The 23,335-nt window shown below is 45.6% G+C and overlaps 1 protein-coding gene across 1 annotated transcript in view; it reads right to left on the bottom strand.

Moving 5' to 3' along the window:
- aopep (aminopeptidase O (putative)) overlaps window positions 1–19,446 on the bottom strand; it is a gene marked incomplete at its 5' end in the record, with an annotated part of 103,559 nt that extends 84,113 nt beyond the window's left edge. Inside the window, 5 exons of the mRNA XM_083783336.1 lie at window positions 15,967–16,091; window positions 16,310–16,508; window positions 17,452–17,698; window positions 17,876–18,045; window positions 18,497–19,446. Coding sequence (XP_083639462.1) covers window positions 15,967–16,091; window positions 16,310–16,508; window positions 17,452–17,698; window positions 17,876–18,045; window positions 18,497–19,446 — 1,691 coding nt within the window. The remainder of the gene's footprint in view (window positions 1–15,966; window positions 16,092–16,309; window positions 16,509–17,451; window positions 17,699–17,875; window positions 18,046–18,496) is intronic.
- Window positions 19,447–23,335: the final 3,889 nt, after the last annotated feature.

Here is a 23,335-nt window from a genome sequence, read left to right as displayed (position 1 = left end):
ACTGCATCACATCAGAGGCCAAAAATAAATAGCAGAGAAGCGATATCAAGGGTCATTACAAACAAGGATGCGCGTCTGGAGGCAGATGAAGAAGAGGCTTCACTTAGTTGTTGTGTAAGGATCTGGGAATAATCTCATTGACCTCACCAAATTAATTGATTATAATACATTTTAATAGAATAATTGATTTTCAAAATACCCAAAATAACTGATCTACAAGCTCACAACACAGTGTGATACGATGTGTTGTGACCTGTGTTGTGATTCCAAAAATCTATTGGAATTTTCTTCACGTAGATTCGTTGATGTTTTTTAATCATCCAAAAAAATGATGCACACACAGAATAATCACTAAAAGATAATTGATAGTTGCAACTCTAGAATAAACTCATGGGACAAGAGTTTAGTTCCCTGTATTGTCTCGCACGCACGCACGCACACACGCACACGCACACGCACACACGCACACACACACACACACACACACACACACACACACACACACACACACACACACACACACACACACACACACACACACACACACACATTTGATTTATTATATTTGGATCTGCACAAGAGGCGTAATACAATAGACCCAAACACTGATCAGAATTAGGTTATACATTATATGGTCCAACCAGATATAACTGCTGCACATGCTGCTTAACAGTTTCCGTGCCTTGAATGGATTACTCCAGGTTAATGTCGCTGCCGTATCGGACATACCCGCCTTTTGTTTTATGTGTTTAATCCGCCGTAATGTAATGAATCAAAAGAAAATCCGTCTTCGTAGCGGAGTATGAGACTGGATGCCTTCGCTGAGATGACAAAACCGGAAATCGTCACATGCTGTGGGCTGCTAGGGCTTCTGGGAAATTGAGGCCAATGGAAATGCATTGGGTGCAACGCCTCATTGAAACCAATCTTGTGTGCGTCTTCCGCGTGCACCAAGATGGTGGATGCTACACACAGATCATAACAAACCACGGGAGCTTTTTTTGATGGATTTTCGCGGATTAAAAGCCCAAATAATTCAGCGTATGCTCTAAAGGTAATACAACAATCTCGGCAGTGAAGGGGGGTTGATTAAAATGCGGGTTAATCGTAAAAAACAGTCAAACTGTTAACACACAGAGGGAAAAGAAGAGAAAAACACACACACACACACACACACACACACACACCTGTTTCTAGGCAGGGCAGGTATGCATGTTGCTGATGAGCGGCACGATGGGATCCATATGGCTACTGAAGTAAGGCGGAACCAGAGCTTGTGGTGTACTTTAAGACACAAAGCAGCCTACTATCTAAAAACAATTATGCTGTGGAAAGCACTGAGGCCACAGTAGTCCCCCATGCTTCCTGATAGAATTTGCGATAAGCTAATATCACAGTGTAAAAAAAACAAAAAAAGAACAACACAATTGGAACCAGGGTTTTGCTTAATAAGGCTTTGTAACGGAATGGCGCTCCGGGAAGCAAAAAGAAAAAAAGCGTTCCAGATGAATTCCAGCGCTGTGGTTGTATTATTAGCAGATCAGAGGACCACAAAGTGGCAGGAAAGAATGGCCTGATTACATGTCGAGAGTGCACAATATAGTAAACACAAACATCAACATCAGCCCTATAACTACACACACAAGAGGAAACACACGAGAGGAGTATGTGTGTGTGTGTGTGTGTGTGTGTGTGTGTGTGTGTGTGTGTGTGCACTACACACAGTCGTACAAAGCTCCAGTGAGTCTGTCTGTATCAGTTGAGAAATGATAGCAGATGTTTGATCTATCCTCATGTTAACAGTCAAACTGTCCAGTTATACAGTCCAGTACATTCCTCCCTGTGCACTCACATCCACAGGGGCCACAGTCCAAAACCTGATGTCATACTGAAGGAATGTATTGCAGTGTGTGCATGTACGTGCGTGGGTAAGTGCGCGAGTGCGTGCGTGCCCGCGTGCGTGGCGTGCGGAGAGAAACTTTCAATTATATGCCGTCGTACCATGGTTTCGCCCGGTGACATTTTTTTAAATAGTCGATCTACAAGCTCACACGATGCTTGTAGATTGGCTATTTTCTCTGCACGCAACAATGCACAAATTAGGCTTCAGAATGTGCAGAGACGACTCGTGAGAGAATCATGGTAATCTCCTCTGGTACGCTCGCTGGCCCAAACACCACAGGAGACACCACCGCGTCGGTGACCTTTCCAAGAGGGCGCCGGCACAGACGAGCCATGGGTCACACAACATGCCACATACGATATACACCACCGGACCAAAAGATAATATTATTCACTCACCCAGCCTGTGTAGTCAACTGTACATATCATTGCTGTAGGGTGGAAACCTTGTATGTCCAAAATTGAGCCCTTTTCATTATTATTTTAAAAAGGCTTTAAAATTGTGACAATAGCTGACCCTACAAGCTTGAGCTTGTATTATAGATCTGCTACTGTATCTTCACTACTTTAGTGCGACACTCTAATATGAAGTATAGGCAGGGCACTCATTTACTAAAAAACTAACATTTGCAATATGGAGATACAAGGTTTCTGCCCGACAGCAACGATACACAATTAGATATACTCAAACCCACACAAGCACACAGACTTCTACTATCTCCAACTTTATGCACTACACACTTTCATAGTACAGTGCAGTCATTTCACAGTGTACTGTATACATACTGGCATAATGCCAATACTGTGTAGTGTACAGTTCTGTATGCTTATAGCTGGCCCTAACAAGCCACTGTCAATCCGCCTAGGGGAGGTGTGTGAAGAAGCTATTTATTTGACATAAGCCACATTCCTGCCTCCCTATAGCTATTTGCATGTAAACCCTGTCACTCACCACACGCCACTCCGATGTGCTCTTTAGAGCCTCAACGAGAAGAGCTCAGGACAGACGGCTCTATTACATGCATCATTTTAGTCACGTCTTTGTCTGTGGGGCAATACCGTGGACTAATTCTTCAGTTATGTAACGCAAAAGAGCCGACAGAGACAGAGAGGAGATGGAAACTGCGGTCATTAAATACCGTAGAACCACTCTGGGCTATATTGGAATCATTCTCTGACACGTGGCACGGATTGGAGGTGGGAGAGATTGGGCTGTCAGCAGGGATTCAGAGTGTGGCGGTGCAACAGTTAATCAAACTACTCAATGTAATAGATTACAGAAAATAATAGATTTTAATGGAATGATCCATTTTCTAAAATAGCTAAAACAGCAGATCTATAAGCTATTTTGGCACGACACTGTAGAAATATAAAATAAGGCTTAATAGGGGGGAAAAAGTGATTCTCGATTATTCAAAAACGTAATCGATAGAATAATTGCTAAGAAAATAATAGTTGCAGCCCTGTGAATGGGATACCAGCTCCTCTTGATGTGTTGGACCGCCACATGGCCAGTCCGCCTGCTGATGTGCATGCTCTGGGTTAAAGGTGTTCACAGGAAACACCTGAGATACATACAGAGCACCTTCAGAAGGAACACCCGGAACTGTTGCCACTGACATAAGGTCAACCATTGAATTCAGAAGCCTATCTTTGACAACAGTGCTAGATGGGGTGTTGAACAACAGGTGCCTAAAAGCCAGCAGAATTGAGAAAATGACAGGAGTTGTTAACACATACTTTCAAGGAGGAAGGCACTCAGGATGTAAATGTAGACTAGAATGTTAAACAAGTTTAGGCATTGGGTAGGCCCAATGGCATTGGGTTAATTATTAATTAAATGACCCCTATAACTCTGAGAGCGTACAAATGGAACGGCATGGACCCTTATGGGTCCATGTGGTTCTGTTTGTACACTCTCAGAGTTACAGACCTGTAAAGCGGGACGCAAACTCCAGCTTTTAGGTGACCTCCTCAAAGAACACTCATCATAATCATAATATTGGGCAAATGTACATAGCTAGGCGGAGACAAAACATCTATTTCAGAGCCAGTGCAGTGCGAACTTGACAACATTGTACTGTTAATTTAACTCAGTGTGTAAGAGTGGAAAGGGTCGATAGATACACTCAGTGTGTAAGAGTGGAAAGGGTCGATCTATACACACGAGTTAAATTAACACTCAATGTTTTACTGTGCTCACCAGGACCTAGTCGAGCTCCCTCTCCCCCAGGCTAAAAGCAAAGCCAGACATCGGAAGCATTACTACCGAGCATTTTACAGCACTTTGTTTCAAATGTCTCATTTTGACCGGTTCAGCGCAGAGGTCCCACGGACATTAAACCGTCTGGCTTTGCCCAGACAAATTAAATTACCCTCAGCTTCTTGGTTCCTCTATCATAAACACACGCACACACGTGTGTGCGCACACACACAGTCACACACACAAATACACACAACACCAGCAGCGTCCCCGCTACAATACAATGGACCCATCCGTCACACTGTGGAATGGGAGTTTTGGACTCATCCATTAGTAGAATGGGTGTGCACAGTGACAGGCCTATCTTGCCTGTAATCCAGAGTTATGGCACAGTGCGCTGGTGTTACCGTTAAATGCTGCACTACATGCCAGCTGCTACCAGCAACCTCACGTCAGAACCAACACCTGATCGCTCACAATACACCAGTCACAAACATGTGGGACAGAGCTAATATGTTTTGAAGCGACTGGCAGCTTTAGGACGGATAGAATCATTGATTTGAGTACATGGGGACTAGCAGCAGTGCAATATGTAGTATACCAGAGTACAGTTGGCTGCTATTGTTTATCGTTGCATAAACTTTATGTCCCCATATTGAATTTTTACTTGTGCTTTTTTTCTTCTTCTTTCTATTCTATACTTTGTTGCATGAGAGTGTCTTGCAAAGTTGTGAAAATTGCCATATAATCCAATAATCCACAAGCTCACAACATGCCATACTGTATACATTTTCCCTCCCAGGGTGATCCACTGCTCTTGAAAGTTTTGGGTGATTTCTCTGCTATTGAAACATTTTGCCTATTAAAAGATGCCCAAAATAGGATGCCAGGAAAGTGGCATGAAAGTGAAAGTGGTTAAGTCTCCATGGATCCATTGGAACACTGTTTTTTTTTTTACATGTCCTGAAAAGTGAGGGTACAAGGATTCCACCTGACAGCAACGATATGCACCACAATGGCAACAACTACAGGCCTACCCTACACCAAGCAGTGGGAACGGTAGTTCAACGCAAGGCAACACCCTGTCAGCTTTGATAAGCCAGTGGAGAGACAGTAGTATATACCTTTACAGCACTGCACAGTGATAAGCTAGTGGAGAGACAGTAGTATAATACCTTTACAGCACTGCACAGTGATAAGCTAGTGGAGAGACAGTAGTATAATACCTTTACACTGCACAGTGCACAGTGATAAGCTAGTGGAGAGACAGTAGTATAATACCTTTACACTGCACAGTGATAAGCTAGTGGAGAGACAGTAGTATAATACCTTTACACTGCACAGTGCACAGTGATAAGCTAGTGGAGAGACAGTAGTATAATACCTTTACACTGCACAGTGCACAGTGATAAGCTAGTGGAGAGACAGTAGTATAATACCTTTACACTGCACAGTGCACAGTGATAAGCTAGTGGAGAGACAGTAGTATAATACCTTTACACTGCACAGTGCACAGTGATAAGCTAGTGGAGAGACAGTAGTATAATACCTTTACACTGCACAGTGCACAGTGATAAGCTAGTGGAGACAGTAGTATATACCTTTACACTGCACAGTGCAAGGAAGTCAAGAGGCCCCAGATCAGCATAGAGGAATGCTCCAGCAATAACAACGCCACTCACTAGAGTGGCCCCCTCTTGGTTGAGTGGAGGTTGAGGAGAGGATGAAGTAGTATCTTATTGGTGGTGGTGGGGTACCACAGGCCGCGAACCAGCGTCTACCATTTTCGAAGTAGTAATTTGGCCCCTCCGACTCCCAAAACCGCTGCAATATCAGGTATCTCCGTGGTGTGCTCCGTTAAGCATTAGACTTACAATCCTAGCGCTCATCGGTATCAAATACCTCTCCCGATGCTGCTTATTTATCTCATCTAAAATCCGACACAAATTAATTTATTGGGATTAAGGTTAAATTTAGGCATATTTTTTATCACCCCCATGCAGTGAGGTGAACCACTCGGCCCACTTGGTGAAAAGAAAGACTACAACAGTAGTAGTAGTAGTTACGAAGGCGTTGTAACTGCGCAGACTCAGCACCGTTCGAGTTATGTACGGAATAAAATTCCTCCCGAAGGCAGTGCCAGCACCAAGCACTATTTTCCAGTGCTGTCCTCCTGGAATATGACGCATGCCTAGAGGTGAAGCAGTTCCACATGCGTCACAGAAGGGGGCGTAACACAGAAGTTACTACGATCCAGTGGGAAAGGTGAGGTCGATGTGTGTGTGTGTGTGTGTGTGTGTGTGGGGGGGGGGGGGGGGGGGGGTGCTAACAAGACAGTGGAGAGAAGAAATTTAGTCTCCTACGAAAATCTCTCATCTATTTGCAGTCGCTTAAAAATGCGACACTCCTTCTCCCAGTGTCCAGGCGCAGGCATGCAGAGCGGGCTTTCTGCGACGGGCCATGGTCTCTTTTGTGCAGCTCAGAAAGAGAGGGAGAGAGAGAAAAAGGGAGAAAGGAAGGAAGAAAGAAATACCTCATCCTTGACTATTTGATTAACAGCTGTCTCCCGTGCCAGACGACCCCCCATCCACCCACCACCCTGCCCACCCCACTCACTACTGAAAGAGCAGGTCTCTGTCGCACACTTCTAGTGTTACTTCACAGATCACATCGGGGAGGGGAGAAGAAAGGGAAGTAATCCACCGAGACATCAGAGGAGAGGAGGAGAGAGGAGTGGGAGGACTGAGAGAAGAAATGAAGAGAAAAGGTTGGGTTGGGGGGGGTGGGGCTGATAGACAGAGGAGCGATAAAGAGAGCTGGAGGAATCAGAAAATGGACAACCGTTGCAGGGAATGGGGCTTAAAGGGAGGGAGATGAAACAAGGATCAAAACATCTTATTTATGCATTTATTCATTCTTTATTTTATGGTTGGCTCTGATATGGCACTGCCATGCCACCACAGATGTAACTTAAGGAGCAGCTATTTGAGCCTTGTTTTGCCATTACACAGTAAACTCCTCAGTGTTAATTCATCCATTTGTAACTCTGTGTACAAAATGTAACCAGCTGGACCCTGACTGGCTCAAACGGGTTATACAGTACATTTTGTACAACGTCAGACTCAGAGTCAAATCAACACTAAGGATTTTACACCTGTGTCACCTTTTTCTCCTCAGAGTTGTCGGACCCTGCTGATGTGGGTTGAATGACAACTCTGGTCTTGCAGCAGTGAACTCCAGAGGGAGGCCGTGCTGCAAGAAGACCCCCGCCCCCCCCCCCCCCCCCCCCCCTCTCCAGCTCCCCACTTCCTCTCCACAGGGACCAGCGGCTACTGTACTGTAACTTCCTCCTCGCCCATAAACAAACTATGCACTTGACTGAATTCAGGCTGTCCTCTAGCGCCACTCAGGAGAGGTCAGGACGCTAGGGCTCCAACGACCTGCCCTCTGTGGCAACTATATGGAGGTCCAGTTGTCCCATGCTGCATATTACCAACAATTAACCTGATCATTATTAGCATGTTTACAGTGTGGCTCTGCAAGAGGCTAGCTGACTAGGTGTGTGTGTGTGTGTGTGTGTGTGTGTGTGTGTGTGTGTGTGTGTGTGTGTGTGTGTGTGTGTGTGTGTGTGTGTGTGTGTGTGTGTGTGTGTGTGTGTGTGTGTGTCAGACTCAGAGTCAAATTAACACTAAGGATTTTGGAGTCATAGATACTGTACATCATAGATGACTGATGAACTGATACATATGGATGATCTTGGTGAAGCAAATCTGCAAACCTCCATCACCCATACATATCCTCTGGCTTCATGTCACTGCTTCACTCTCATCCCTCATTGAGACGGAATGAATAAGGAAAGTGAGAAAGGTCATATCAGGTCAGACGCTCCGGAAAGAGACATCATTTGGATAACAAAGTAATTGTATTTGCAAAGCACCATTTCTGGTTCACTGGTAGGGGAAAAAATCACACACGTGTGAAGTGAGTGGTGCAACTCCGTGTGGGGGTCCCCGTGGGGTCCCCGGAACCTCCAGACCCCCAAGAACGTGCGCAGGGGTGTGTGTGTGTGTGTGTGTTAGGCTGCACAACAGTGACACTTAGGAGTGGTTGTACCACTCAAAAACAGCGTTGACTGTACTGCAAAATACTGTACAGCCAAGTCTTTCTTTCTAAGTTATATTAGCGCACAGGATTTTGTGTGGAAAAAGCTCTATGTGACATGCTGCAAAGCAAAAATGTGTGCATTTGTTTGCGTGTAAAAAGTGAACGTGTGCTGATAAAGTGTGTTTATCAGTGCCTGCCATCAAGTGCAGCAAGGAGGTTCTGTTCTCTTGTAAAAACAAACAGAAGCCACAACAAAGACGCTGATGGAGCTCAGTTGAAGCTACAACCTCGGGATAGCCTAAACACCATCACGATTCCATGTCTTATCTTCTATTAGCTCTCGTGTACTTCACCGCTGGCGATATGTATCTTGGAAAAACAAATGTGCATTCTCTGACATCATCCCAGCACACTCAAACCCATATTAAAAAGCCTATTGCAGTGGTGTAAAGTACGTTTACTTAAGTACTGTACTTTAGTACAATTTTGAGGTATTTGTGCTTTACTTGAGTATTTCCAATATCCTTTTTTTACTTTTACTCCACTACATTTATTTGAAAACTTTAGTTACTTGGTAGATTTGGACTATTATTACAAAACATTAACCACTTCTGCCCTATATACATTTAGGCCATTTGAAAATTTACGCTTTGTGTCTTGTGAGCTTGTAAATCTGCTACAGGTGGTCCATCTCAAGTAATTAGAATATTTTGTAAAAGTAAATTTTCATCCGTAATATAATTCAAAAAGTGAAACTTTCATATATTCTCAATTCATTGTGCATAGTAAGTGAAGTATTTAAAACCTTTTTTTGTTTTAATCTTGATGATTATGGCGTACAGACGGAAACATTGTTTCCTACTCTGCATCCTAATAAATAATCGGCACTTTGGCTATCAGTGTGTGCGGCCACTCTTTTGTCTTTTTAAGACTTATCTTTTTAGATGTTTCTGCCGTGAGCTGGCACCACTACTAAGACTGGTGTGTGTGCGTTTAGCATCCTCCTGCACTGATTATAAAAACCTATCTCAATGAATTAGAATATTTTACAAGACCACTAAAAAAAACAAAAAAAAAACAAGAAATGTCGAACATCTGAAAAGTATATTAATGTATGCAGTTAACACTTGGGCTACTTTTGAACAAATTATTTCATCAACGGGGTGTGGCTTAGAGGTGATCAGCCTGTGGCACTGTAGAGGTGTTATGGAAGCCCAGGTTTGCTTTGATAACAGCCGTAAATCAATTTGTATTGTTCAGTCTTATGTCTCACACCTTCCTCTTGACAATACAACCTAGATTCTCTGTGGGGTTCAGGTCAGGTCAGTTGGCTGGTCAGTTAAGCACAGTAATACCATGGTCAGTACACCAGTTACTAGTGGTTTTGGCTCTGTGAGCAGGTGCCAAATCGAGCTGGAAAGGAAAATTAGCATCTCCATGAAGCTTGTCAACATACTGAAGCACTAACTTTTACAAAATATTCGAATTACTTGAGATGGACCCTTCAAACAATTTGTATATCTCAAAACTTGTGAAATGGGACATTCTTTCTACTTTTGATGCCAATACATTTCTACTTTTACTCGAGTACATTTTCAATTCCAGAGATTTACTTGTAACAGTGTTTCTTATTGTAATATTGATACTTTTACTTAAGTAAAACTGGCCTCTTGTTGTAAGAGTGCATCAGACAAATTCCTTTGATTGCTTCGGTGTGACTGACTATGACTGTGTAAGAACAAATCCGTAACGCATGATCATCGCGCACTCCCCAACCCCCCCCCCCCCCCCCCCCCCCGTATACAAAGAGGCCCGTTTCAACACTTTGTCATTTCGTTCTTAAAAACTGTAACCAAAAGCACTCTCATAGGTGTCTTGGGAATGCCTTAAATTGGCCACGTGGTGAGGGAAGCACGTCTCAGCTACGGTATGTCCTGCAGAGCTGCAGCTCTTTGGGACGCGCGAGATATCTGCTTCAAAGCACGGGAGGAAATGCTGTTCCCTTCCTGTCGGACCCAAATGACGTGACCCCCCCCCCCCCCCTCACTTTTTTCCCCCTTTTTTTTAACAAGGCATCCAAGTACACACGTCACGTACCCACACACGTGTTATGTTAGAGGTGCTGCGGGGGGTCTGACCATAACAACTCTAGTGCATTAAATTTTACTACATTCCCATGTCCTTCAAGACAATGAGCTGTTTTATACAGGCTGGAGGAGGTGGTCCCCCACCCCCCGTTGCACTCTCCGACGGCAACACTTTCACACATACATTCTCTTTTCTCTCATCTAAAAGCCTGTATACTTGGCCACTTTGTCATCATCCTCCCTTCCATGTATAGTCCTCCATCAGCCTCTACGCCAAAGGCAACATGCTGCTACCGCCACATTCCCTTCGCTTTAACCATGACAGCTTTACCATGGTGACAGACAGGCAGACAGACTGACAGACAAGAAAGGAGGCCGGTAAGATAGGAAAATAAATACAATATTGTTTATCAACACTGGTCTAGTTCATCATCACACAGTATATGCCTGGTGCTGCAATCTGTGTCAGCTGAAAATATTTAGTTAAAAAAAAAATCACGCCCGTGTGAAGTGAGGGGTGCTCTTATCATCGCGACGTAAAATAGACACCATGACATAAATTCTCCATTCATTGTCAATGGGAATTGAATGTTTGTGTAAGACGGAATTCTACACTAATAGCTGAATATAGGAGGGGCTAGTGCCCCTCAAAAATAGACACCTCTGGCAAATCTTCCATGAGCACTATCGTCGTTTCTCTGAAAATAATTAAAAATGCGTTAAGCAGTCAGACAGACTACTATTGGGCAGCTGTTGAGGCTTGAAGAGAAAGAATTACTCCACGTAAGGCCTGGGCCTTGGAGTCTTTTTAGTGCGTAAAATGAGAAAGGCTTGTGGGCACACAAGCGTACGTGGCATAGTCCTCGAGTCCAGGCCTGCCCTGACTTGACTTCTTAATCTTCGGTTTCCTGCCCCCCCTCCCTCCGTATCTCGTACAAAACCTTCACGCCAGCCCGAATCCTCCCTTTCTCTGGATCACGCTACAAAAACGTTATGCCCCCCCCTCTCCTTTGCCCTTAACCCCACCCACCCCTGCTGTTTCCACAGGGGCAGAGCACAAAAGCCGCACTTGGCCTGGCCCCAAGCAACTGGGGCCCACATATACTTCCCAATCTGCAGATTAAATAGCGACAGCCTCTGAAGTCCTTCCAGAGGCTAATGGCTTTTGTTGCTGGGAATAATCCACATATCCTCTCCCACATCCTGGGGGTCCTCTGGCCAGTCAGGCGGCCTGTACCCTCTCTCCCATCTCCCTCCCTCTCATCTCCATCTCAATCTGCAGCTCCAGTGCACTTCCACTCCCCCCTCCTTCCTTCATGTGGCGTGGGCTTGTGGTGAAGTCTGAAGCCCAACAAGACCCGAGCCACCCGCTTCGAGGAGGTGTGCGGTGAGTTGACACAGGGAGTCGAGGGACCCATGTGAATTTAATGGGGATTCACTACAGGTGCTTTCTGTGGCCTTAATGAAGGCCCTAAATCTCATCTGTCATCTGTTGCTAACTAGTGGTTCAGCTGCCAAGCTAGAGGTCCGAGCACTGCTGGGAGCTATCCTCATAAGGCAAAGAAAACATCCGTCAAGTGACAACCACAGGAGAACAGCCCCTCTGTGTCAGCACTTGACGGCCGTTCAAGATAAATAAAGGAGCAAGAACGGTTTCAAAAGACGCAGGGAAAGACCTCTTGTCCGTCAAAGAGGGCTTTGTGTCGAGGGTCCAGTTTTGTCATAAATAAATATTTATAACCAGTTTATAACCAGCTCCAGACATTGACCACCACCTTGTCACCTTGTGTCCGTCACAATTTCACTGATCCCCCAGACCCCTCTCTGAGCTATGACATCAGAGCTTCACGTAGACTGCATATTCAGTTATGACCTCATATCCTGTCTGGGAAACCAGAGAGGCAGAAAGGCTAAGGGAGGGGGAGTAAGAGAGAGTCTGTGGTTAGTTGCCGACCACAGACACTGGGACACTGTTCACTGACCACCCCAACAGACAGTTTACTTTATCAGCACAGACTACAGAGTAAAAAAGACCAGACATTGTGGCTCTATACTTTGGTTCAATGTCCAATTTTAACTTCAGTCTTAAAGTTGCTGGCCGGCTTTCAATCACATCTGACTAAAGCAGGCCAGCTGAAGTTCATTATACTGCAGACAAAAATACAAAACTTCATTCACTGAGAAAAGAAAATCACACTCGTGTGAAGTGAGGGGCACCTTTGTTTGCTTTTGTACGTCATTGGGGGGCATGCTTAATATAAAGCAGGGGTTTTCAACTGATTATGAACCAGGGACCACCACGCTGACTAATAATCAACCTGGGGACCACCACCCTAACTAAGAATCAACCTGGGGACCACTGTTGAGTTGGATGAGGGGATATAAAAAATATCAAATTTGTTTATTTGAGGTGAATTAAATCAAGCCCTTAACAGTCAGTATAATTTAACTGGCATATGCTAGTCGTCCGGAGCTATTCCTTTCCCATGGTTGCCCTTACTCTGTTCTCTTAACCTTCCATATTAAACTCATAGATGGCAGACACATGCGATTGCATGATTATATGGGCACATTTGACATTTCCTAATAGACTCAACCAGTCAATCCGGTTCACTTTCCCTTGAAATTCAAACTCCCTTGAAATTCAAATGATGACCTGGTCATCATACATCACCAGGTCACTTAATGAACTAGTTCATTTCCCAACTAGTGGTCGATAAAAAAAATACTAAATGCATGGCCAGGGACCACATGCAATACCTTCACGGACCACCAGTGGTCCACATACCACCAGTTGAAAACCTCTGATATAAAGCAAATGAAATCATCACATTCCGTGCTACAAACACAAACACGTGCTCAAACACACCTACACACAAAGCTGTGCATAGGAGGGGCTAGCGCCCCTCAAAAACCCCATAGACTTGGCTGCCACATGATGTCATGGGGGGGCATGCTGATTTTTGGAGGCTTGCTGATTTTTTTGGGCCGCATGAATAAGACAAACATGAAAAGTCCATAGACTTGGCCGCCATATGACATCATGTCTGGAAGCCAGACGTTTTAGGAACTAGCGCCCGTAAAAAATATAGCTTAGCCTAAAAGCGAGAAAGGTCCTGTAGCATCCATTAATCACTTTCAACCTGGTGTCCCTATTTTGGGTAAGTAATTGCAAAAACACTTAAAAATGGCAGATTTACAAGTTGTGAGAGCTTAGTTTGCCAATGGAAAATTGGAAAGAATTTTGATAACAGGGCTTAAAGTGGGCAAGGCTGTTCATTAAGAAATGAATGTGCATTGTAAATAATGGTTATAAATGATTAGACAGAATTTCTACAGCCTTCCCATTATGATGCTGCTCTAACCGACCCCCATGCCCGTAAGGGAGGGACCATGTCCCCTGACCCTGCTGCTATCTGACAGACAAGCAATGCTTTCCACATACAGTACACCCGATGCTAAGACTAAGTATTTTTGTTCTGGAGGTTTTTAACGTTGGAAAGGGAACAACACAGGATCCTCTGGGCCATAATGATCAGAACTTTGTAGGGACTCCAAATATTACTGGTCTTAGAAAAATATGAAAGTACCAGTTACCTACTCTCCTGTGAGCCAGTCTGACATAGGGATGTATGTGTCTGCCTGACAAACAGCCAAGCACAACATGGAGGTCTTAAAAACCCCACCACCGGGGCGGGGACCAACTGTCCTCGCTACCTATTTCCGCCTATCTTGGGCATAGGAGCCAGCATTATCTGCCTGGAGGTCCACTAGGGACCAGCGGGGCTATCAGTGAGCCAGACTGACATCCCTGTTGGCCTAATGATAACCATGCACCACATGGAGGTCTTTGCCCACTCTCTGCCCACTGAGCACTCCTCCTGGCCACCCAATGTGCACCACTATATAACCTTGATGGGAGTCATGGGACATGTCTGAGCCAGCTGTTGTAGGTTTTTCACTATAGACATGGGAGAGGACTAGAAGCCCAGTGCTTTCTTTGCCTTTATAACTTTGCTTTTCTGTGCTTCAAGTGCCATAGTGGAGCTATCTCCATCTCCACACCCTCAGAGGCCATGTCTCTCCACTGTCTATCCCCACTTAGGAGACGATCTTTCCCATACACCTGATGCTCGGTCTCCAAGTCTGGAGTTTTTTAAATCCATATACTGTATGTATCATGTATGTATATAATATATTTGTTTATTGCTTTTCAGTGGTGCACACCGCTCCAATGACTGGCCGCATGTGTCCCTATGTATGTTTGGTATGAACATCTGCAATACCGCTGGGTGACCTAAAGTGGCACTGTTGAGCAACCTAACCCCCCCCCCCCCCCCCCCCCCCCCCCCCCCACACACACACACACACACGCGCGTGCGATTTGGATTCAGCACCCTGTAATACAATACACCTTGAAAAACATGTATGTCATAAATTAACCCAATTGGCCTTCAGGGTTAAGATTTATGGAAATCTCATGTAGTCTACAAGAGGCATAATGGAAACCATCAGTTATCACAACAGCCATGGAGAGAAAAGAGGCATAAGAGAATACTGAGAGGGGAAACAGCAGAGTGCCAGGCAGTCAGGAGATGCTGAATGGGAGGTCAACAGAGAGGGGGATGGGAGGGGGCGGCGGGGGGGTAGGAAGGTGGGTTAAGGTTGTAGAATCTGTCAGCCTGTGGCTTTGCTCCAACGCATTACCCTTCATATCACTCTCTCCACACACACACACACACACACACACACACACACACACACACACACACACACACACACACACACACACACACACACACACACACACACACACACACACACACACACACACACACACACACACACACACACACACACACAGGCCTAGTGTGAGGCAGTGAGCTTGTGGACCACCTGAAACCACTGCTGGTAAACAACATAACACAGCAGGCTATTGACTGTGTCAGAGAGAGGGGTTTAGCCTGCTCTCGCATCGGAGGGTCAGGACTTTTGGGGTTAGGGGTTTTGGGGTCGGTGGAGTTGGGAAATGGGATGAGGTGAGAACATGCAGAGATTGACAGTTGAGGAAAGGAACAGAGTGGGTTGGAGGTCTGAAACGAGATAAAAGGGAGAACAATGATTTGGAGGGATGCGCGAGGGCGGCAGGAGTTGGCATGAAGGAAAAGATAAAAGAAAAGTGGTGGTTTAATGCCTTGCTCAAGGGCACCACAGTGGTTATACCAATGTCATCCAACCTCTGGTTAGTTACAGATGAATGCATCTATCTTTCGGCCCGAGGGAATGAACTGGCAGCCTCCTTGTTATTGGTTAACACTGTACACGTATCACATATAGCTCTAGTATTGAGGATCCATTTTAAAGAGAGGGTTCATGGTTATGGCAGAGTTGTGCAGGGTGGGCAATTAGGACAGAGTTAAATAGTGTGTGGAGGTTACGGTTGACCTCTTGCATTTGGTGCATACCAGAATTCACCGAGGAGGCTGAGGCAGGGAGACAGAGTGATGTGAGATGTGTGATGTGAAGTATATGACAGTGATGGCAGCTTAACGGAAACCTAAACATTCCACCACACAAATATGTCAATATCCAACCAATGCCCAACTTCACAGCCAACAATCGACCGTCCGTCCGCCCCTTCCTTCCTCTAACAGACCCAGGCACAATTACCTGGCCATGCCCAGGCTGCAGAATCCTGCGGGGACGATGAGAAGGTCCAGGCGGGGGAATGGATGAACACCCAGGACAGCGTGGGCTGCAGCCAAACAACAAGGTAGCAGGGAGAGGACCCCCATCTGGGAAAACAGAAAGAAATGACAGCGCACCATTATTATATTTTTAAGACTCTCTATTCTCCAATGTATTTTTTTTTCATTAATAGACTGCAGACTGGCTTTACCATCCTGCCCAGATGCAATTGAAAATGAGCCAGCTGGCTAAGAATGATCCATTGTACCTCTATCTATTTAAATAAGAATGACAGGGTGAAGGTGTCCCTGCCAGAGCCTTCTACCTGGGCCTTCTGTAGCAGACAGTCAGGGGAAAACACACGGTGTGGCACCACTCGTTGTGACCATGCAGACGGCTCCGTGAATCGGCAAGGATAGTCGCCATGGGAACAGGAGACGCTCTCATCAACCGTGTCTGGGAAACAGGCCACAGAGTGGCCCTGAGAGTCACAGAACACCGAGCTTGAGCTTGTCTGGTCTCCGCTGTGCACAGCAGGCAAAGGGGAAAAAATGAAATGGGAAGGAACATTTAAACCAAGGTTAATAAAAAACTAATGAATACATTTAAAAAAAAAGGATATGCAGGGCTATAGGCAGGAACCCAAATATAGCACAATGTGTCCTGTCTCTATGCAGGGCATGGAAACGACAGCAGTGGAAATGCGGACTATATGCGTCACAAGGGCAAACAGCAGAGAGCCCAAACATATTGGAGGAACAGACATTCAATCTCATTGACACTAAAAATCCAATATCCAGCATTAACTTCATCGCCAGTATAAGAGTCGTTCCAGGGGTTCCGAGTCGGTTCCAAGTTTCCTTCCAGCCATTCAGTGAAAATAAAGGCTGTCCTTGTAGCTGGAGATGCCTGGGGCCGGCAGCAGGCTACGGCTGGGCTGCTCCTGGAGGAAAACCATGAGGGGAGGAGTAGGACGATTACTGGAAACCCAGAGGAAGACCTGCCAGGCTTCTGGGCATTGGAGAGGGAGACCCCAGACCAACCCGGCCCTGCCCACACTACAGCCACACACCAGTCCAGGCAAACTCCATTCCACCCTTAGCCCTGGCCCCTGGTGCTAATAGTGTCCTGGGCCGCACGCTACATCCTGTATCTGAGATACTTTATTTTATTGCCTCCTGGCTTTGTACCACAAGCAGGATGTTGGCATCGTGTTATGCTGTTATGCACGCTGTCCTGTTAAAGAGGGGTTTGTGCCACACAAAACAAATGTTACTGAGGCCCTTGATTAAGTGCTACCCACTGTGCCTACAGTAATTCACCTGCTCCATTTATGGCATTGTGAAGGGGAACGTTCCGCCATAGATGGAGGGCTGCAGGGCCAGCCTTGGGTTAAGGACACACTGGAGAGGCGGCAGCCTTACGAGAAGAACAGAGGAAGCGAACACAGGAAAAATAATAAAATACCTGCCAGTCTGGAGAGTAGAGCACTTTATTACTTCACTGGTGGAGTTCCCAGCTCCAGCCGCAGGCCCGGCCACAGTCTCTGACCCGGGCCCAGCTTTGGCCGTCTCCCCACACTCCATTTTGCCACTCGGCCAACTCTCAGCGGCAGTGGTACATTCCGCTGTGGCCTGGCGCCAATGGCCCACTGCCAAGGTAAAGGTGGAGGCAGGCATGGGCATAGTGACGTAGTAGTCCCAGAATAAGAGACCTGTGGATGGGAGAAGGGAGGAAAGGAAAGTTAAGGGAAAAAGAAAAAGTGAGAAAAACATTGTTCAGAGTGAAAAAACTAAACAAAAACCAGTACCCTTCTGTAAGATACTGGCATGCCAGAGTAGAACTGCAGGGAATATTCTTTATTTATTACATGCGCGGGCAAATGCCTTACCTGTGTCTTCTTCCTCAGTGGGCATGGCCTGATTCTCCCCGCTCATCAGAACCACACAATCACTGGGGGCCCGGACCCTCGCCTGCCACGTTGACATGGCAACAGGCGGCTCCTGGCATGCGAAGAGGGCTCGGTTGTTGATGGGGGACCCCGCAGTGTAAACACACACCCTGGAGGGCCAAACAAGGGTAAACTATAAACACGTTCCAGTGCTCAAAGGGTGAACAAATAAACACACACACACACACACATGCATGCACACTGAAAATGAACACTGACAGCTTAATAGCGAAATTTACAATTATTTAATTAATATTCCATGCATCATAGCATTAAAAGCTGAACTTTTTTTCAATGTTATGTAAACACTACATTTTCAGTACGGACTGGTAAGCCAATATTGGTAAGCCTTAAGAGATTAAGACAGGGAAACCATCTGTGTCATTTTACATAGCAGTCAGATATACAAGCTCACAGTGCAACACTTCGCAAGCTTGTACATCTGATCTTTTGTGTGAAACTGTGAATTACTGGTTACTTTGAATTAGTGGGTTAAGGCATTATCAATTATCATACCATTTGCTTGTTTGTGCGGTTTTACTAATTTCCTTCCTGACCCACCTGTTGTCCTGATCTCTGGTCCATGTGACAGAGCCTCCCTCCGGCCTCGTTTCATAGCAGATCCTCAGAGCTCGGGGGAAGTCCTGAGGTGTCCCTGCCCCCCTCTTCCTCACCTGCAGACTCCAGCGGTCTGTATGGAACTGCAGCGTACCCCCACCCTGGGAAGCAGGGGCTCGGCTACACTGGGAGAACAGACGATGCTGCTCCCTCCATTGACCAGAAGGGATGGACACCAGTTTCTGTATCAGGGCTGCTGATTGGTCCACAGTGCTGAGCCCTGACCTCTGACATTTTACCTCCTCTACAAGGCCGGACATAGATGGCACAGAGATGATGTCTAACGCCTCAACTTTTGACACAGTGAGGTCACAGCAGTCCAGCACCAAGGTGAAGTCACCATCGCTGGTGCTCTCCCAGGATGCATTGGGGTGTGGTATCGCAGACTGTGGCACATTGTGAACCTTGCCGACGTCAGACGGAGGCTGACATTTTGTTCCAGCTATGTCGGCTGCTGCCCAACTCACCCCCACAGCCTCTCCGCTGTTCCTTGATTTTGCTCCTTCCTCCTCTGCGGTTCCAGAAACCACACCACATCCAACCCTAGTCTTATCCTTCCTATCATCCTGTAATGCAGTCACAGCCTTATCCTTAAACTTGGCACCGGTTTCACCCACATGTCCAGTAATGCACCAAGACTCTGCTGGAGTCTTGCCAGTCTGTCCAAACCTAACTCCTTCACCACCAATTATTTCAGTTCTTCTCCCAGGACTAGCCAATGCTCCAGGACCAGCAACAGGTTCCAGGAACAGAACAATGCTGCCACTGATGACCTTTCTGTGGAAGTGAATGGTCATGTCCAGTACATAGTGTCTGACCAATATGTCGCTGGTGTTGGCTCTGAGTGGAAGGTCATCTTTATCTAGGTTGAGGTCCACATCATCATCCTCCATGTCACAGTCACACTGATAGGGTCAAAACTAAAGTTAGAAAATTACAGTTGATCCTAAACTAGAGCACAAGACCACGAGTGAAATATGGCTTTATCTGTCATGGCTTTAATGGTAAACACACTTTTACACAGTACTAAAAACAAAGGCACAAACTCTGTGTGTAAATATAATTCTAGTCTTCAAACTAGACTATCACTGCTTATCTAGACTTCTCTTCAGACCAAAGTAGTTCAGTCTGAGTGTGTGTTATGGCAGTGCAGTGTCCGTATGCTCAGTGTAAACTCTAGTTTAAGTGTCAAACTCCATTTGTTGACACATTCCTCCGAGCACACAAACAGGAAAACAAGTTTCACAATCCCATTTTCACAAGTGTTTATGAAGAGGTAGTACCAACACGCCTCAGCGCACTGCCCGGAACAGCTAACTGCGTGCAGTATCCTATATTAAAGGTCTGCTATATGGACGTATTTACTGTCACAATCCCTCCATTTAGAATGCTCCCGGGCGTGAAGGAAGCTTGGCAAGAAAAAGGTGCAATTACCATTTACAGCCAGAATTCCTCAGAGTTTTCTCTGTGTAGCACCGAAGCCATAAAAACACATTTGATCGCACAAAAACATGGGATAATCTACAGAGCTACAGGCAGAGACAGAGAAGCTTATATCTCCCTCCTTCACCAGACAGGTCCAAAACACACCACTCTTAACTGTACTTGAAGTGTTTAAGGGTGGTGGGAATCAGCAGTGGGGCTGGTATGGGCTCGCTTGGTGGTACAACACCTTAAGAATGTTAAATAAATAAAAGGTTATTATCTAGAGCCTGTGGCCTATTAGCTGACTCACAAGTAAATCTGGCATTTTAATGTTGAGTCTTGAAACTGGTTAATGGCTGTATGCTTAAAGGCAGCACAGGTAGCAACACGCCTGGCTGGCATACATACTGGACAAGAGAATGGTTCTGACAGCATAACTTATAACCCACCTTATCAAAGGAGCTTAAAAGCTTCCCTTTAAAAGACTTTCAGAGCAAAAATAATTGCGGCAGTCATAAACTTTCATAGATGAGTAGCACCACACGCGCGTTTGGCGTACCGTTTGTCATGTGAAAGGAAATCCTTTAATATGGGTAGTGACTCATTCTGATTTATAGATGCTTTACTTTGCGGGGGGTTTCTGGTGTAACTTGAGCAGGTATGCGACACAGCGGCAAGACTTAGAATAGAATAGAAATACTTTATTAATCTCCTTAGTGAAATCAAGCCGCTCTCAGATCAGCAAAGAGCATCCAATGCTTTTGTTTATTCCAAGTCCTACGCCGGTAGCGCTACAATAAAGTTATTCGTTATATTGGAACGTTATGACGCTTTGAATGACAATAACGCGCAATTAAAAAAATAATGTAGCCAGCTGATAGCAGTGCAGACTACTATGGTACTGTACGTGAGTGTGAAGCTCATGAAATATACCGACCTGCATCCAGCATGCAGATACTTCCTAATCCTCTCGGCAAACACATGTCGTCATATTTAAGCGACAGCAGTGCTTGTAGTTTTTTAAGAATAAATGGAATATTATGCTGAACTTTTGATACCCTGGCTGTGAAAGGAGAATATTCCATTTATTCTTAAAAAACTACAAGCACTGCTGTCGCTTAAATATGTATCATCAATGATTGATGATACATATTTAAGCGACAGCAGCAGTGCAGGCACGCACGCACACACACACACACACACACACACACACACACACACACACACACACACACACACACACACACACACACACACACACACACACACACACACACACACACACACACGGCAGCGTCTAGTGAGCTAATCTAGTGAGCTAATTTAAGACTTCCGGTGGACGATCTCTTCAAAATAAGAGTACCCTCTAGAGTATTGAAAAAAAGTTTAATTTGCACATTAAAACTACAAATTAAGCATTTAAATGATGCTATATGATGCTATAAGACACACATTATGTTTCTGTGTAAGAATAAGTAATTAAATCCTTATAATAATAATAATAAAGTTATCTAAATGGATAAATGCTATTCACTGGAGTGCATGGACTTTATAAAGTGGACACTGGACAAAAGACGGCTCCGCAAGGCAACTATCTGGACATACCCACGCGTTCGGGGAGATGTCCTATACCACACCCCACTCTCCGCTAAGCGGGAGAGGTGTAAAATTCACAGTAGCAGACCTTCTACTGGGGTCAAGGCTGACAAAAAGTACCGTTTCCGGACCCAGAATGGACACTGGACAAAAGACGGCTCCGCGAGGCAACTATCTGGACATACCCACGCGTTCGGGGAGATGTCCTGTACCACACCCCACTCTCCGCTAAGCGGGAGAGGTGTAAAATTCACAGCAGCAGACCTTCTACTGTGGTCAACGCTGAAAAAAGTACCGTTTCCGGACCCAGAATGGACACTGGACAAAGAGGCCTCCGCGAGGCAACTATCTGGACATACCCACACGTTCGGGGAGATGTCCTCTACCACACCACACTCTCCGCTAAGCGGGAGAGGTGTAAAATTCACAGCAGCAGACCTTCTACTGGGGTCAATGCTGACAAAAAGTACCGTTTCCGGACCCAGAATGGACACTGGACAAAGAGGCCTCCGCGAGGCAACTATCTGGACATACCCACACGTTCGGGGAGATGTCCTCTACCACACCACACTCTCCGCTAAGCGGGAGAGGTGTAAAATTCACAGCAGCAGACCTTCTACTGGGGTCAAGGCTGACAAAAAGTACCGTTTCCGGACCCAGAATGGACACTGGACAAAAGACGGCTCCGCGAGGCAACTATCTGGACATACCCACGCGTTCGGGGAGATGTCCTGTACCACACCCCACTCTCCGCTAAGCGGGAGAGGTGTAAAATTCACAGCAGCAGACCTTCTACTGGGGTCAATGCTGACAAAAAGTACCGTTTCCGGACCCAGAATGGACACTGGACAAAGAGTCCTCCGCGAGGCAACTATCTGGACATACACACGCGTTCGGGGAGATGTCCTCTACCACACCACACTCTCCGCTAAGCGGGAGAGGTGTAAAATTCACAGCAGCAGACCTTCTACTGGGGTCAATGCTGACAAAAAGTACCGTTTCCGGACCCAGAATGGACACTGGACAAAGAGGCCTCCGCGAGGCAACTATCTGGACGTATACCCACGTGTTCGGGGAGATGTCCTCTACCACACCCCACTCTCCGCTAAGCGAGAGAGGTGTAAAATTCACAGCAGCAGACCTTCTACTGGGGTCAACGCTCAAAAAAGTGCTGTGCCTTGGGGCATTGACATGAAATCACTTTCTCTACGCAAGCTAAGTCAGGTCAAGGAGTTACCTCTAGCTTTGGAATGGGTGTCACTTGTGTGCGTTGATTGCATCTGTCTGTGCATTTATGCATTTGTTTGTCCTGACGAAACTTGATTATTTCTCGACTGTTTATTTTCTCGTATGACACGACATAGAAACTACTTGTGACTACTGTCTTTGTGTGCTGTCGAGCGGATGTTCTTTGCATCAGCTCAAAGGTATAGCCTGCTGTGTCATTCGATTCATTTGTCCAGATATGCCATTTATGATCTTTAAGGATGTACAATGACGCATATGGTGGCCTGTCGAAAAATACACACATACTGGTCAAAGCATACTCATTTTGGTGGTACAGACAGGATAAATTGAACGTTTTTGGAATTTTTGTGCCAGCTCTTAACAGGAGAAGTAAGGTCTGTGGGCTGTTAATTACTTCATATGTTGATAAGCTCTTTTCCTGCTGACATGTTTCACATTGTTCAGATTGAGCAGGTAATATTTGTGCAATAGTGTCTAAGATGCCTTTTTGTGACACGTCAAGTGGCTGCACTA

The sequence above is a fragment of the Protomyctophum parallelum genome (genome assembly GCF_964188405.1).
Source record: "Protomyctophum parallelum genome assembly, chromosome: 15".
In the NCBI taxonomy this organism is placed as follows: domain Eukaryota; kingdom Metazoa; phylum Chordata; class Actinopteri; order Myctophiformes; family Myctophidae; genus Protomyctophum; species Protomyctophum parallelum.
The sequence above is the reverse complement of the archived record's forward strand: the minus strand, read 5'-3'. Positions and strand labels throughout refer to the sequence as shown.